The following is a 17,761-nucleotide window of genomic DNA, read 5'->3' as shown; positions in this document are numbered from 1 at the left end:
TTACAGATAATTGCATGATAGTTCAAAAACATGCCAATTTAAGAAAAAATGCATTATTAACTGGGTTTAAAGTCAGCTTGGATAGCAGGATGCTAACATCAATAAAAAGAAATGGGGTATACGAACAGTATATTTTCCTCGGATTAGCTCGAGCTGTTCAACTGGTTATTGATAGAGGAGTGTTTTGTTTTTTCATCGGTATATTTACGGTATATTTTCAAAACGAGGCGGTATATTTTGGTATTTTTCTGAGGGTCAGACAATGAGCCCGCGGTCACACTAATGGCCATTTTGTTGTTTTGCGTTGAAAAAATTTTCGGCATGGCTTAAATTTTGCAAAACGGAGAATAGTGTATATGTACATATATGCAGAGCTATGATAGTAACAATAAGGTGATTCAATGATAGTTTACAAATGATTGAGTGAGTTGTTATAAAAAAAGCAGAAAACAGACATAAAAAAGATGAGTGGAACAAATGCAAAATGCTCGGTTGGGGCGGGAGGTAAGTGGCATAACGCCGATGTGAAAATTGAAAAAATACTGAATGTGATGGAAACTATTCCATAGGTGGCTTTGGTAGTCATATACCCAGCATTGAGGAGAAGAATAGGCAAATCCAACAGGAGACCATGATGGAGAAACTGAGAGCAAAGTACCGGAACAAGCCGAAAACCTATGAAGAGATCAAGAAGTCGGTGAGAATGTATTTCATTGAGAAGCACTATGCACTGGATCCGCTGTGCAAGGCAACACTGCAGTCGGCATTGGACAAGCTTCAGCATTACATCAAGGTTACCTCGAGGCATGGTCTCGTGGAGCGATTGGAAAGCCTGTCCCGGCAATTGGGTCTTAAGTTCATGGAGGATCAGCAGCTTCTGTTCATTTCCACTGATATGTTCTATGTGGAAATTCTTCTCGACGCCAGTGGTAATCTGTCGGACGTCAAGGTGCATCACGAATGCAAAATAGAGCAGCAATCGAGTGAATTGGTGAAATGCCTAAAGTCCGGAGACTTTGCCGACTTCACCGTCCAGCTGGAGGGTCTGTCCTCAATTTACCAACTCAATGCCGAGCCAAAAGTGAAGAAGAAGGCGTTTGTGGCCTTGCAGGCCATGGAAACGGACATCTACAGTCTCTATAGTCATCAGATGCAAAACCGCACCGGCGACAGCTACGATATCATGAACAGCTCTGCCGTTGGTCTGGTGCTGCAGCGGCGCGGCGGTCATCCCATGAAGCTGACCTACTTCTGCCCGCCCATCCACCTCGCGGAGGGCGAATCGAAGTTGGCAAGCAGCGAGTTTAGCATTGATCAGGTGATGCACAGCAGCCACGGCCTAAGTGCCACCGTTAACCTGGAGGGTTCCTCGGCCAACAAACTTCAGATTATGCCCATTTTAAGCTTCAGTCGCGATCCTCAAACAGGACTGGAGCTGCCCACGTATGCGCAGCTCAATCAAAATAACTCTATGCTGATGCCGGCCACATATGTGCTGCGTCTAAACAAGCCGATGCCCGTGTGTTACGAAACCCTCAAGGGTCTAGGTCTGCCAGGCGTGGAAGGCATGGCTGCAGCACCCTCGCCGCCAGTCGCCACTGTGCTCAATTTGATTGTGCAAACCGCCTCTAAGCAGGCGATAAAGAACACCCAGCGAGGCCTCTATGTCAATCTGCCCAAGGAGACGCACTGCTATTTCTTTACGGACAATCGCAAGCTGCAAGGTGCACTGATATCCTCCCTTCCCTTCACAGAGCCTGCCCAGGTACCCAAGATAATGACGTTTCTGAAGAAGCAGGCCCTCTTCTACACGCTGCTCGCTAGCTGTGTGCGAGAACAACAGAAGCAGTACAATGGTGAGTTCTTTTCTATATATTCTGTCACGCTCTGTTTCATGCGTAGCTCTCTCTTTCTCTTTTTTCTATCTCTCTCTCGGTGAAGACATGGATAGCACTGTGATATTGGAGGTGACGGCCGTTTCCTTCAACCAGATCACTGTGGAGCTGCAGCACCCCTATGAGGAGTCGCTGGCCACAGTGGATTTTCTTCTGGAGGATGGCCAGGCCACATGCAGCATCTATTGTTTGAACAACGAGTACGAGGTGCTCTCCCAAAAGCTGACTCGGACTGTGCGGAAGGTCCTCTCCATCCCGATGGTCATCTACAAGCTGCTCAAGTGTTGGGATGAGGAGCATCAGTTCAAGCTGCACGGTGTGATTGGTTCTGGAGCAGGCGCTGGTGCGGGATCCGGAGCAGGAGCTGGAACAGGCAACGGAGGCGGAGTCGGGACTGGACTTGCTCATGCCCATAATTTTAATCAATTTGCCATGGAAGCGGGACCTTCGCTGGATGGCAGCCTGCCCAGCGGAGGCTTCACCAGCACCAACAGCCTCAAAATGGAAGCCAAGTCGCGCTCCCTGGCAGATGCTTTTGCGGCGTCCACCTCGGCAGCGGCAGCCATTGCCGGCCTAATAAATCTCAAGCGTGAAACGGATCCTCAATCAGCCCTTGGCCCTGTGTCCTCGGGCAACTCAGGCAGCTCCGGCAGCTCATCCACCGTGTTGGCGGCGGCCAAGGCGACTGATCATGAGATTGCCGACAAGTATAAGAACATTTGGAAGGATAAAACACCGAATCTGAAGCACTGCGTCAGCATAACTCCCATACCAGGTGACGGTAAGACAGGAGGAGGAGGAGCAGGAGGGGGTCCCGTGGGAAGCAGTGTTGGCGGAGTAGTTCCAACAGTGGATGTTCAGCGTACAGGTGGCATAGAGATAATACCATTAAACGCACAGAGCCAGACCAGTGGAACTCGGGACGGTGGAAGTGCGACCACCACAACGGCACCCACTACCATTACCATAACTCCGATAACTGGCAAGGACCCCGCCAAGGAATCGTCCAAGAAGAGCAGCTCTTCAGCTCCTGCCGGGGTAAGTATAGCCACGAAGCGCCCTCATGAAAGCAGCACCAGCGCTTCGTCTTCGTCAGCCGGCAGCGGAGGCAGCAGCTCCTCCACATCTTCCACCGGCAGCAGCAGTTCATCCTCCACAGATACACAGAAGGAGAAGAAGCGCAAGAAGAAACGCGATGATTCTCCCATGGGACCCCCTGAGAAGATATACTCCCGACAGAACTCTCCAGCTGCGGGGGGAGATGCCTCGGCTACCGGGGGCGTGGTAAGGAAGTTTTCCTCTCCCTCGTCCTCACCCAAGGCTGGTGGATCCGGGCAGGGCATACTGTCTGGCGTGCCCCCAGCACGTCCCAGTCCCAAGCATTCGCCCGTCTACAGCAGCCCCAAGCACAACACCGCCTCGAACAGTCCCAAATCGCCGTTTGGGACGCACTCGCCCAAGCACGGCTCCTCGGGGAAGCCGAGCATGTCCACTCTGAAGAGTGCGGCCACAGCGGGAACTAGCCTCAGTCCCAAGGGTGACAAATCAACGTCATCCGTAGGCCCTCCTCCTTCAGCGTCTGTAGGATCATCGACAGGAGCTAGCGCCAATCCCAGTCTGGTGCGTTCCTTTGCAAGCGTTGGAGCACCGCCACCACCACCGCCTGTTCCTCCCTTGAGCAGCGCCATCAGTAGCAGCAGCAGCAGCAGCAGCAGCAGCAGCTGCAGCATCAGCGGCAGCGCCGGCGGAAGCAGCAGTCAGCAAAGCGGCAGCTCGGGCATTAAAAAGGAGAAATCTTCAGCCGCGGGACCCTCGTCGTCGTCGGGTGCTTCTTCTGGCCCCTCCGGTGGTAGCGGCGGCGTCGGTGGTGTTTCTCCAGCCAGTGTGGTGTCTGTCGCCAGTGTAGCTGCTGCTGTGGCGGCTCTGAAAACCTCCCAACAGCAGCAACAGCAGCAACAACAGCAGCAGCTCAAATCATCTGTGGCCAGCTTGTCGCATCTGGCAGCTGGCGGCAGCTTGGGCAGCTATGCGGCAGCTGGAGGAGCAGCAGCGGTGGCTGCAGCGGCGGCAACGGTGGGAGCAGGAGCGGGAGCAGTGACAGGTGCTTCGGCCTTGGAACTGAGTGCTCTGCGGAAGGGCCTGGCGGGAGGCGCGGTAAGTCCGTATTCATTATAAGTGCTCCTCCACACCACACCCTCTCCCACCATCTACACCGGCTCCGGCTCCGCCTCCAATCCTAACCCGTAGTTGGCTCTCTAGCACTTGTCCTAAAAAAATGCAGACTAAATCCTTAAACGTATCCATAAACTAATGCAAGCGTGTATCTATATATGATATAATTGTGAAAAGATTTGTATTCGCTTTAGTTCTGCTGTAGTTGAAATAATTATAATTATTATTTAGTTGTTTGTGTGTTAGTTTTTCTTTGCTTAATCTTTGTAAATATATATATATATATACAAATTATCCTTTTTTTTTGTCATATCCTGCATCCGTTTTTATTTTCTATTTAATCCCTTAATGTAGTTATGGTTATGGGGCTGTCTCCAGAATCCAGATCCTCCAAGCAACCCTCTAACCTTCTTTATCCTGCACTAAGAACGTATGTACGTAGATACGAGTATTTATACGAATGTTTTGAGCTCTTTGTTTGCTTTGTTCGGCACCAGCAACTGCATGTTTCTTCCACTAAAACATATTATCCGCGCTAGGTTATCGTTGTAGCAATGACTAGATTTTGTGCACGTTTAGATTGGTTTCCGATCTGGTGGTAATGGTGTATTTGCAGCTGCATTTAAAACTTTTGTTTGTACACGTGATATTGTTTGCTTCTGTATTGTTTCTCAGTACGTATTCTGTTTGTATTTTAAATTATGATTCCTAGCTATTTCCGTGGAAACTGAACTGACACTCACTTACATTCCATACTCGTACAATTATAACCAGACCTCAGTAGAGCATTTGGCTTGAAAAGACTTTCTTTTCGATTTGTAAATAAGTATTGTATTCTTCAATGCCTTTGCTGTGGTACTTAAAAGCTTATTACATTTTTAAGCGAATTACTAACGGGGTCTGCTTCTCTTCTCTCTTCTCTTTTTTCTCCACTCTCTTCCCAAAAACATACAAACTCTTTTTGCACAATTTTCATAATTTGGTTCCTCGTTTTTGATTGTTATAATTTTTGTGTTTCTTCCGGTTCGTTTTTGGTTTGTGTTTGCTCCTCCGCCATGACACGCACGCACACGGCCACACACCACCACACCCCATGCTTACTTTGTCAGGTTAGTTTGATGACGTCGACGGCAGCTTTAGTAACAGCAATCCCAGCAACAGCAACAGCAGCAGCAGCGGGAACGGGACTGGGACTGGGACTGGGACAGGGACAGGGACAGGGACTGGGACAGGGAGTGGGAACAGCACCGTCAACGTCAGCGTCAGCGGGAGTGGGAGTGGGAGTGGGACCAGCGGCATCAGCGGGAGCAGCACCAGTACAAGCAGCAGCACCAGCAACGTTCCAACAGCAGCAGCCGGGAGCAGCGCCACCTAGTAGCTGCTTGGCCACTAGCGGGGCCAGCAGTAGCGACGGAGGTGCAAGCAACATCACAAGCGGAACATCCTCGGAGTATATGGTGAAACCCAGCAGCCAGGAAGGCCTCAAGCTGACCATCAACAAGACGGGGAGCAGCAAGAGCTCCAGTTCCGGCGCAAGCTCCTCAAGCATTGGCATGGGGAAGACAAAGGGCCCCAGTAGTGGCTCGAGTGGCGGTGCATCAGCCTCGGCTAGCTCCTCGAGCTACGCCAAAAAGCAGCACACGGGCCTCAAGCCCGGAGTGAACAGTGGACCTGCGTCCAAGAAAGCCACCGCGTCCACAGGAGGAGCGACAACAAGCGGCGGCGCCTCCTCCTCCTACAGCAAGCATCTATTTCAGAAGGCCAACTCGTCGGGCAACTTAAGCAGCAAGCTCAGCGGATCTGCCAGCGGCGGTGGTGTACTGCTGACTAAAAGCAATAGTACCAATTCCTTCCAAGAGCACAATGCCCCCAGGCGTCGTCCCAGTATGGGAGGCTTAGCCAGCAGCGGCAGTGGGGCAGGAGGTGCTCCACGCAAAGGAGGTTCATCAGCGGGTGGAGGGGGCTCATCGGGAGCCGTGTCTCCAGCAGCTCTCACTGGCTCCATGTCCCAGCCGCCGCCTCGGTTTGATCATCACACCGACATGATGACCATTCTACAATATGCATCACCCACGATGGCCGCCAGCATGGAGGGCTTCATTAAGGGACTGCACAACAAGTTTCAAATACCCAAACTATCACAGCGCGGGAGCGGTGGCAGTGGACGGAGCACACCCAGCAGCACTGAGCAGACTTCGACAACAGCGACTTCGACAGTTGTCTCGGCCACCACTTCCAGTGCACTGCCAGATCCGGACACGAAGCCGTCGGCACCACCGCCTCCACCAGGCAACGATCTGCTGCTGAACCTTAGCACCACGGCGCCAATGCCCTCTGGAGATGGCATCGATGAGGAGCTTCTGGCCAGCCTGGCTGGCGAGTGACACCTTTCGACGTTCCTGTTGTTCTTATTTAAAGCTAAACTAAAAGATATCTTATGTGGAAACGTTTGGTTGCTAGGCTCAGCAATTAAGCTGCAACAATACTCTTTCTCGTATTTATGATTATAGAATATGTTCTCATTACACTTACATTTTAAATAGATTCCAAAATTAATCCGTAAACCGTATATTATATAGCATTGTACTCCTATTTCACGACCTGCATCTGCATTTCTGAAAATAATTGAACAGTTGCAACATAATTTTGTAATATTCAGTTTCCTCTAATAAGTTTATTACGGATTTCTTATTCTCAAAATAGGGCGACACAAGAATTTTGGTACAAAATCTCAGAGATTATCACGTGCTGTTTGTAAAATGATGCAAAGTCTAGGAAAAAAAACTTATGTTAAACTTTGATTTACAGAATGTATTAGGAAAACATTTATTGACAGCGATAAGATATTGTGTGTGTGGACCGATCGCTCTAAATATTATGTAAAATATAATTCGTATAGAAATATAAATATTTTTATTCAGTTGGAGACTTCAAATGTACATATATTTACTGGGAAGCAAAGACCGTTTCTTACTGTTGAGCGATTAGAAATCGCATATAAGCATATTAAGCATCTTCTTTAGCAATTCAAAGACATACGATTATGTACATATGTGTGTTGTTCATGAAGAAATCAATTTCTTCCTTTCTTCATGACATGCAAATAAGTTGAGTTGCCCATTTTTAATTGTCTCGGCGCGTCAAAGAACGCAGAAGATCCGAAAAACAAAATAAATATATAATGACACTCCACGCCCTCAAATCAACGATGCGGTTAACCATCATGGTGAAGTCAGCGAGATGGAAACACAAATTCATTGCCGGGGTTGCCAGCAATGGAAACATGTGTTCGTGGTGTCCTGATCCACCCTAGAACCCCACACGCACGCACACTTGTATCCTGATTTCAGTGGCAACGTAACGGTAAGCGTACCGTTAACGTTTTGCTTTTATTTCCGCTCCCCGGCAGCGGAAGACAAGTCAGAAATTTCATAACCGCCAGCAGGAGCCGCTTCACTTGAAATTCAATTATTCCTCGCTTGCACAGGGCCCCGCAGGGGATAGAGACCAGTACATGTGTCCATACATATATGTACATGCATACATATGTATGTACGAGCATGTGTATGTGCATCTGTCTTTAGATATCGAACAAATCTGTGATTTATACACGTTGTATATCTTTGTACCCTATCAAATGTGAGAATCAGGACCAGAATCATTATTTGAGGTACCCGAACTTATGAATGGATAGATTCTACAGATCCGATCCTAATGAGTCGGATCAGCTGGTATAGTATATATTTGACTATGGTTTTAGCGAGGTATCGATGGCTTCGACTTCATGTGGTGTTTATTCTGGTTTTCTTTTCTTTTATTGGACCAGTTCAATTTTTCTAGCTCAATTGGTTCGACAGTCTGTCTCTTGGGCTTCCTGGTGGGGGTTGGGGAAAAACCAGAACCACATTAACAATTTAATGAACCCCCATGAAGCCGCTTGCCACTTGATTGTGCCTGTGGCTTGCCTCATGTCTTGCCCTGATTGGATTCAGTTGATGTTTTATCTGTTCCTTCAAGCTGCAGCTTTAACGATTTCACATTAGGACACTCCCTCCACAGGTACAAGGAACAGACTCTTGCCATTGTTGCATCGACAAAAGCAAACCCAATTTACATAGAATATCTTGAGGTTATCGGATCCAGCTGCTTCCTCTAGCCGCAAAAGTGCGCCTGCAGCGCTTTTAATATGCAAAGCGGGCAACATCCGGATGCAACATCGCCCACACCCCACACCCCTCACCCAGAGCCAAGCAACACCACTCCCGAGAACTCGCACTGCCAACTTCGTTTTTCAGGATAAACAGTTCTAGGCGGGAGAGAGAGAAAAGAAAAACCAACATTTTTATGCGAAACTCTTGCCCTTTGCCTGCAAGCCGGCATCCAGCCTGCACCTCCACTAACTCCTCAAGTTAACTCGGTTGTTGACTCGGTTAACTTTGACCTAGGGGCGGCTTACAGCAGGCCATAAACGTCGAGTCAGGCGATAAAGTTAAAGCTGATTATGCGAGTATATTTTAGGTAAACTATCAAATGCAAATGGGGGGCTTGGCTGGCAAAGTGGAGATGAAGAAGATTCCGAGATTCTGCGATTTCACAGTCCGTGAAATACTCTTAGTTGTGCCTCAAATAAATATCTATGCAACTCAATATTAACTAGCTTAAATATATCTTTCACCAAAGCGCCATGGGGCTTGCCTTTAAGCCGTCGTAACTTCTTGGGAAATCCATAAACTCACTTGCCCTATCAGACCAAAGCTGCAGGTAAGCGACATCCCCATCCCCAATCCGCAATCCCCCATCTACATCCACATCGCTATTTGCAGATACGACAAATGCATTTGGAATGCAATTCAATTTCCTTTTTGGCCCGATCCGCGTCCTTGGCGGTGGCTTTCACTGCTGCTATTGTTGGAATGTTGGCCTTAATTTACCAAAAACGTTTTTCCAGCAATTTACTGCAGGTCGCTGCGACATTTTACTTGGCATGGCTTAATTTCCAATTGACACTGGGATATTGGCGGTGGATTAGTTTCGCCCCCGTTCGCAAATCAATTCCCGGAGAGCGATCTAGAGTTCCATCCCTATCCCTATACCCATCCCCCTCACCTTCACCCTCTTTCTTGCCATCAGCCAGGCCATTAGCAAATATGTTAAACTCTGTTTGCACTGAGCTTGAGTTCAATTACGATTACATTGTTTGAGTATTTTGGGCTCGGGATGTGAAATGCGAACGGGAAAATTAAGTTCGATTAAGAGGTATGCCAAGGTGAGGAAAATCTTTGAAATGCATTAAAGGCATACGAATCTACATAACTGAAACATACATGTAGGTGTGACCGCTGAGACCACCCCCAGGAACATACCCATATACGAGCATAGTAGATGCATGCAAACAATTAACAACTTTATTTGTCAGACATTTACCTTAACTGAGAACCAACTCCTTTCCACAACTGAATATACAAAGTTTCAGAGGAGAAAGGACAAACCACGTGTCAGCAGAGGCTTTAATGAAAATTGTTTGTTTGCTTGGCTTTTTTTGGACAGGTGAAAAGTAATTGAACTTGTTGCCAAACTTTGTCCATCAGGCCGACCGACAGCTGTTGTCTGATATAATCTGCCTTCCACCTTGGGTGCCTTGGGTGCCTTGGCTGCAGGAGCTGCCAGGGGCTGCCAGGGGCTGTCGTCATACGCTCCGTTTGCGCTTTGATGTATGATATGATTTGTTTTATTGCCTCGTCCTTCCTAGCCTCCTTCCCTTCCTCTCTGCTGGCCGTCACCACAGACCACCAGTCTAGCTTGGAACATTTTTGAGAAAACTTTTTCGGAGCAAGTTTTCGGTTTTTGTTCCCTCCCTGTCCCCGTCCCCCACCCTTCGCCAGGCCCACTTGCATTATCTTACGAGTAGCTGGCGGTCTGGTTTTGGTCTGTTTGTTCAGTTGGCCGCAAATTATTTGAATTCGGCTCCCCGCCCCACTTGAATTCCCGTCGATTAATCTTTGGGGTATCTGAACTTGTGTATTTGTGTGTGTATTTGGGATTTGTCTTTGTGTTGGTTCTGTTTGTTTGCAGTTCGAAAATATGTACATATATCTACGTGCACTTTACAGGCTTTTAAAGTTTGCTTTGATAATGTGTCAGGAAACTATTTCTCGATGGCTGTTGGCCAGCTTTTCGATTTAGATTTTTGCCTCTGGCTAAGTTTTGTGCGTGTGGGCGTGGCTTAAGCAAACTTGGGACGAACTGGACGGATTGGACCGAAAGTGTTTCGCTGGTAAGAAAATCACTTTTTGTAAGCAAGCCGGGGTATGGAAAATTTGAATAAACGTTCAAAGAAATGCTAAAATGCAGCCGTCAAACATTCCAAAAGTCCGCAAATGTATGACATTCACCACATCTGGCAATTTAGAGGATTCAAATGCCTCACAAGCCCCACATTCTGTGGCTTTGCTTGCTTATCACGTCCTCTGGAGTAAGTGATTAGGGCTATCATAGCCCCTGGCCAGGATGGAAAAGTTCCAGAGGTTCGCAGCACGGATTTCGCTTCCTCCCCTTCTATATTTGGATACCTTTCATATCGTTGTGTTTGTTTGCGAATATGTAATTTTAAGGGGCACGGAGCGGCGCTGTGGGGTTGCTTATTGTAATCAGAAATCACCCACAAATCGAGAACTTGCCCTGACTACCCAACGTGAACCTGGACGTGGACCTGGAGCTGGTTGTGGGCCCATCCGTTCACAAACATGTTCCTGGCAGGCAAGCGTGTAAATGCAATTTCCGTTTGGTGCAACCGGAATTTCGTGCAGGCCATGTGGGATCGGAACGACCGACTGGCTGGGTGACTACCTGACAGGTGGACTGATGGACTGACTGGCAGACCAGAAAGCCATAGGGGGGGCTGCCATTGCAAGTGATGTTTTCGATGGCTCCAGCGTGCCTTAAATCGAAATTCCCTTTAATAAGTTAATTGGCTAATGCCAGAAACAACTTAAAAATTGAATATACTTTACTTATTATCATATTAATGAAATTGTTTCAAATCTTTTGTATGATTTTCATAAGAATGAGCTCAATAAAATTTGTGAGTGATTTCTGTGATATCTGATGTCCCCTCGCTGCTATATTGAAATCGTGAATGACACCCCTTGGCCCTGTCCTTGTCAAGTGCTGCGTTATTGCAGCGCTCTACCCGGTGCCCCAACCCTCCCATGCCCCCCATTCCCATCCCCATCCCCATCCGCACCCATTCGATGGCCATTTCGCTTTATTGCTTTCGGTATATTGATGCTTCATATGGCTGCTGCCGGTCCTTGCGAGCTCATTTTATTGGAATATATTTTTATGGACCGTTGACTTCTGATTCTCCTTGTGGCTGTTGTTCTGTTCTACTGGGTATCTTTTATAATAATTTGATGTGCACTTATGGGATGATATGGCATCATATCATTTATTCTAACAGGAAGTGGCGTTTTTCTTTGAATTGAATCCGAAGAGGTTCCTACTCGTAATAGTCCAATTGATTTAATTTATAGCACTGTCCATAATTTAAGGAGCACAGGGGCTTATCCCCAAATTGAGTAAATTCTCCTGAGTTTTCAATATTTGCATACAAGCAAAGGAAAGGTGAGCCCGCATATGAGACAAAACCACCACAAAGCGCATTTCCCTTACTCATCTTTGACCTCATGTCCTTTGCTTTGCGTATCAAATTTGCTGTCTGGCTAGCCAAAAATGTCCTGTGCAATTGTTGCAATCCTTAAAGGGCATACTTTTGGGTGTGCTTTAATCCGAGCCCAAGCCTGCAGACACACCTTTTCCTTATGTGAGCATTCAATTTACTCCACACAAAAAGCCTTCGTGGGTTATTCTTTAGATGCCCCCAAATGGGGGAGAGCAAGCAATTATAAAAATATGAAAAGCCCAAGCCCCTTGAACAGGAGCAATTTGTCTTGCAATTAACTTAAGGGAAGGAAGCTAGCATCTGGGGGTGGCATCCACTTCACAACTCAAATTTCGAGGGAGGTCGGAAGAAAGCTGCTCCCATGGAGAGGAGCAGGTTGGCGACTCCCGCACGCAGAGCTATCGGAGGTTGTCCTTCAATAAAATCAGACTTGCACCTACGAATGTATGCGTTTAAGCTGTCCTTAATGAGTCATCCGCTCATCCCTAACGCATTCTCGCACACATGTACAATCATGTACAATGAACACCTTTTGTTGTTCCCATTGCTTGCGCTTGAAATGTCGTCGCGACATCGCTTGACACTTGAACGGCGATAAGGACGAGAAAGAACAGGGGAAGGACAAGTTCAAAGCAAATAGAAGAAAACAGACCAAAGCCCACAACAGCGGCAGGACCAACAGGGCAGCTGGGGAGAAGTAAACGCTATGTAAAAGACACACAGAGACTTACATTTAATGGAATGCTAAGGCACAGCACTTATGCACAATAAAAAGTACAAGGAAAGTCATACGAGTCGTCGGCATTGTCACATGGTCATGTCATCCCACTCCCTTACCCTCATCACGTATTTCTCGTACCATACCCATCCCCGACAGCCCTTGAGGGCTATCCCGACAATGCCGAATGGCGGACCACGGCTAATGCTTCCGTTTCCTGTGTGCAAAGGGCAGCATCAGAAGATGAAGCCATCTAGCCTGCTAGTGTCCCCTTATTGCCGGCTTCCTGCAGTTTGCCATTCACATCCGCTTGTTCGGTCCAATTGCAATCACATTACAAGCCACATTTAATTTAATTTCTTGCGGAAATATAAAAGAAATAAAAAGCAACAGTATACATATATGCCAGTGTGACCATCATGGTCTGCTGAGGGAACCTCATCGTTTGGTCAACTTTCTGGCTACATTTTGGTTCGTTAATACTAGGCGCTTTCTCCCTTTGGAAAGACGTCCTTCGATTTTTTGACTCCAAGATAGCAGTGCAACCGCGAATTTTACTCATTCGTGGGTGGAATCCTGCTCTGCATTTCGAGTGAATCGCACGAGCGCATGCGTTGACTTTGACTCCGCATCGCCCACACACAAAACATTTTTGGGGTCTCACTTCATCGTCAATGAGGAAAACCTGTTGCACGCTGTTTTTACCAAAACTAAGAGTTATCTCAAATTTAAAGCGCTTAATTTTACTGCAGAAAACATCCAATTGTCTCCCTAGTTTGTGAGTCTCTTCAAATAATTTGCTCCTAATTGTTCCCTTTGGCCTTCATTCTTGGACAGCTACAAAAGACTTTATTTGATCAGCTCCGTCTTGCCAAGGGCTATCCACTGAACCAAGTGGATGGAAATTTTATTCTTTGCAACTTTCCTTCGATTCTTTTCCCTGGAAATCTTTTTGCACAAGTGGCAAACCGCTTCGGGGGCTTTGAAACTTGTTGCTTTGATCAGCTAGCAGGTTACTCGTAAAGAGGAGATTTTCGCATTGCGCATTTCGCATTTCGCATTTCCCTTTCTCACTTCTTAGTGACTACAGTGTCCCAGGGACAGTTTCTGCGCCCCAGCTTATTATTATATTAATTCAATAATTCATTAAAGCAGCGGAATGACAAGCCGAATAATATCATCAGCGACAACTAAATGCTACTAAAGTCCACAGACTACTAGTGGTTCTTTCAAATAGAGCCGGTGTCTTTCCTTTTCTCTCTATTTGAAGCTGTTGCAACCACGTAATTTTTCATTTCAACCAAACGGAAAGCTTCCATAACGATCTCGGGCCCTGATTCACTGTTTAGTGGGGAAGCCAAGAAATGGACATTTAAGAACAATTTTGAATGAATTTTTAATGAAATATGCAAGATGGCGATAAGAGTTGCTATATTGCTATATTAGTGCTCGTCTGTCCATCCATCTTTCATTGGTTTAAAGATAAGTTCACTTAAAGAATACCAATATTGAATTATATGTCTTTTTTCTGGGCATTTCCTCAGGAACAATTTTATTCAAAACTGTTGTCCAAATTGCGGTAATGGATCTGCACTCACGTCAGCTTAAAAATGGCCAACGGCAAACACCATACTCTGTAGTTGCTTTTATAATGAAGTGGAAAACAGGCAGTCAGGCCGTGCACAGCAAAGCGAATCGAATGGAAACGTTTCATTTGTGTTGCATTAACATGCAGAGCCCTCTCAATGTCATCCGCGAAGTGGTTCCGGCCATCTATAGGTTCAATTATATTTACTGACTGCCAGCACGTGCACGCTGCCGGCCATTACCGTGGGATTGGCTGATTAAAGTAGGATTGCTGGGGATAAGTACGCAGCAACGTGCTGGCCGGCCCTGACCGGATCCGGCCGCTACCGGAATCTGAGTTGCATCTTATGTCAGTGTAACAATTATGCACATAACAACGCCAGACAATGATAATTATTTTCTTACAGTTCCAATCATGATTAATTCTTGATTATTTCATGCAGCAAAAAGTGCTGTTAACTTTTTGTTATTTTTTTACTATACCCTATAATCTATAATTATATACGGGAATGGGATGGAACTATATGGATTGAAGAAGCCATTTGCAGCTACATATATACAGCATAGGATATTTTGCATATATATTCAGGTGGAAAGTACAATATAACAAAATTTTTCACCAACATAAAATGTACCTAAAGAAAAATCGCATATAATTAGAAAACTCAGAACTTTGTTGAAATTTGTACAAGTTTAATTAAGAAGCCATGCTGCAGGACAACGACCACTTGCACTCCTGGCGTTCCTGGTGTTCCTGGTATTTTCCTGTTCGTTTTCGTTGCTGAACTTTTGTCGGACGCCTGTCAAAGTCATTGGGAATTGAAACAAGGGCCCAGATGGCCACCAGAACTCCATTCTTCTGTCCTTCCCCCAGCATTCGTCTTTGTTTCCATTGACGGCACTCAACGACTCGGTATTTGCTGCCATTTGTTGTTGCTGATGTTGTTTGTCACATACGTGCTGCAGACACACACACACACACACACACACTCACAAACATACACACACATAAGCACAGCCACGTGAACTCAAACACACACACACCTCAGATAATGGTGCTGTCAAAACCGCATTGAACAACATCAATCATACGCACTGCTGTGCGTTCTTACATGGTCTCATCTTGGAAGTGACGTGACTTGAAGCGAACCTTCACTCCAATCCTCTTGCTGTGGGCACCTTTGACATCTACCCGTTGGAAGGAGGGGGGTGGGTGGGTTTGTAGGTAGGGCACTTGTACGAGTATTCGGTCCATTTGCCTGTTGCCACTTTATTTTTTTATACTTTGATTAATGGCATCTGAAGAGACCTTGATTTCAGACCATGCCAAACACGGCTGGAACTAAAATTAATTAGATATTTGCAGAGAGATCATGTGAAAAAAGACTGTTTCTGGCTGTAATTAAGTCAATCTTTAAGGATGAATATTTGATGTATTCTGCAAGCGTTTTCTGGGGTCTTCTTCCCAGTCACATCCACATGCACATCCGCACTGTTTACCTAGCAGGTGTTGCCCACTTTTATCACAATTCATCAAATTAATAAGTCGCCGTAAGGTGATAGCCATCAACTCTAGAATATGTGTGTGGGTTGGGTTGGGCTGGGCCCGTGCCCCTGCCCCTGCCCGTGCCCGTGCCCGTGCTGTCCAGAGCTGTCTGTCTCTATGTCCTGTTTGAGCGAATTGCGTCGACATTTCTAATAATAACTGTGCGCACTTTCTAATTGCTTGCTGAAATGGCAGCCAGCGACAAGGCAAATACTCACATTATCGCAATGCGGACACGCAAACACTGTCACTGGCTCTGTGTACGAGTAGTAGCCCCAGCCGTTGCAATGACAAAGCCGCAATGCAAACAAATTATGCTGGTAATTATCATCTAACAGCAAGAAAGACAATGAGGTGTGACCGAAGAAAGTGATGGGTTAAGTGGTCGTCTATTAAAGATAAAGCTTTAACAGGCTCCCCAAAAAGTTTTTTTGAGTTCGTCGTTCTATATGACTTCTATAACTTCTATATGAACTCCATATAAGCCCTTAGAATAATTAAATGGGATTTCCTTTCCATTTCCCGATCAATCTTATGGCTTATATTCATTTTGTTTCACTTCTAAAATTAGATGGAAATTTCTAAAATATCACTGAAGGAAAAATTAAATATAATTCACTTTGATTTAAATGTAAATGTATTGAAAAGTCTATGTATTTAATACGGCCCATATTCCTTAATCCTTAAAAATAAATATGTCATATTACATTTGTAGGAAATATATTTAATTTAAATAAATTAATATATATATTTATGTTAAATATTTTCATATTCATCAAAGTGAAAGTGAAAACACTTCCGTCTCAATATTTCCACTCTCGTGGCCATTATAATGGCTCTCTCTCTCGCTTTCTTAGAGGATATTTCGTATTTGGCCTATTTACTTTTGGTCCTGCTCTTCATCTTGTTTAACCAAGATTTTCTCATCACTCTCTTGGCTGGTCTTCCAATTGTAATTAGGAATCCCAGCACTCCCAGTCAAGGAATCTGACTCCTCTGATTTATAGGTTCATGTGCCGGGAGTAGGGAACGCGCTCGACAGACGCGTTTAATATCCCGTCATTTGATTACTCAATACGAGTGGAGGAGTCAAGTGGGAGTAGCGAAAAGAAGAGAAGAGAAGTGAAGAGGAGAAGAGAAGAGAAGAATAGGAGAGGGGAGGGGGTCTCGCCACCACTTCCGGCTGTCTTGTTAGGCGTCCTCGTTCGCTCCGCATTTCGACTACTAATTGAGTAATTTATGCGTGTCTGTCGGTACGATTCCGCCACCCAAGTGAAGGGAAGGGAAAGGAAAGGAAATGCCCTTGCATCTCAGACTTTGGGACAGTGTCGGGTATTCGCCTCCGCCTCCGCTCCCACACCAACCCCCACAAAGACTATTTAAGCCCGGCGGCGCGTTATCTATGCCGAATGCCGACGAAATTTTCGCCAGTCAGCTGGATCTTATATAAGCAAAGTGTTTGCTCTGGCTCAGCCCCTTACCCTCCAACTCCCTCAGTGTGTGTCGCAGCGAATTCCCAAAACGTGACAAGAAATGCAAAATGATTCCACGGCCTCTACCTTGATTGAAAAAGGCAAAAACGAGAGGCTCGGCAACCAGCGGAGGAGTAGAGGAAGAGTTAGGGGCCTGCTAAATTAATTTGACATTTCTTGTGGCGGGTATCCGGTGACGCTATCCACGCTTGCCCCCCACCAGCTATCTGCCCCTGCTCCGTTCTGGATTTCCAGTCGTGATTTATGCTAAAAGAGTTCAGACCCAGCATTCCTGGTACCTGATGCCCCGTTACGGCTTATTCACACTTCTTACGGACTGATTAGCCCGAGGACTCGAACCGAGGCTTGGGTTTCCTATTCCATTCTCTCAGTTTTAATAAAACTGGTGGAAACAGTAGATTTGTGGTGGAAGTGGATGGATCACACACTCTGTTTAGAGGGCGTGATCTGGCGGCGAACTGGCTGCGTATCGGGTATACATGAAGAGCCGCAGTCCCAGCCTCGTTCTCACTTCGATATTATAATTTAATGTCCTTCAATGGCCTCCTGTTTGAATTTCAATGAATTATTGAACTAATTAAGCCGGGAGGCTCTTATCCCCCCCCCTCCCGGCTACCGCCTTAACCTAACCTAACCTTGAACTAATTAATTTGTTCGTTAGTTGTGCCC

At 46.2% G+C, this 17,761-nt stretch overlaps 1 protein-coding gene across 2 annotated transcripts; it reads left to right on the top strand.

Moving 5' to 3' along the window:
• The first annotated feature begins 276 nt into the window (after nucleotides 1–276).
• Nucleotides 277–7,002, top strand: LOC108152370 (mediator of RNA polymerase II transcription subunit 1). 2 transcript variants are annotated; one of them, XM_017281653.2, is made up of 4 exons: nucleotides 277–504; nucleotides 570–1,856; nucleotides 1,942–4,049; nucleotides 5,182–5,535. In XM_017281653.2, the coding sequence occupies exons 1-4, from the start codon at nucleotides 465–467 to the stop codon at nucleotides 5,440–5,442; spliced, it is 3,696 nt and encodes a 1,231-aa protein (XP_017137142.1). In that variant the 5' UTR covers nucleotides 277–464; the 3' UTR covers nucleotides 5,443–5,535. The 2 variants fall into 2 exon arrangements, with proteins under 2 accessions (XP_017137142.1, XP_017137141.1); XM_017281652.2 differs by having other exon boundaries at nucleotides 278–504; nucleotides 5,177–7,002.
• The last annotated feature ends 10,759 nt before the right edge of the window (nucleotides 7,003–17,761 follow it).

The sequence above is a fragment of the Drosophila miranda genome, chromosome XR (assembly GCF_003369915.1).
Source record: "Drosophila miranda strain MSH22 chromosome XR, D.miranda_PacBio2.1, whole genome shotgun sequence".
NCBI lineage: Eukaryota > Metazoa > Arthropoda > Insecta > Diptera > Drosophilidae > Drosophila > Drosophila miranda.
The sequence above is the reverse complement of the archived record's forward strand: the minus strand, read 5'-3'. Positions and strand labels throughout refer to the sequence as shown.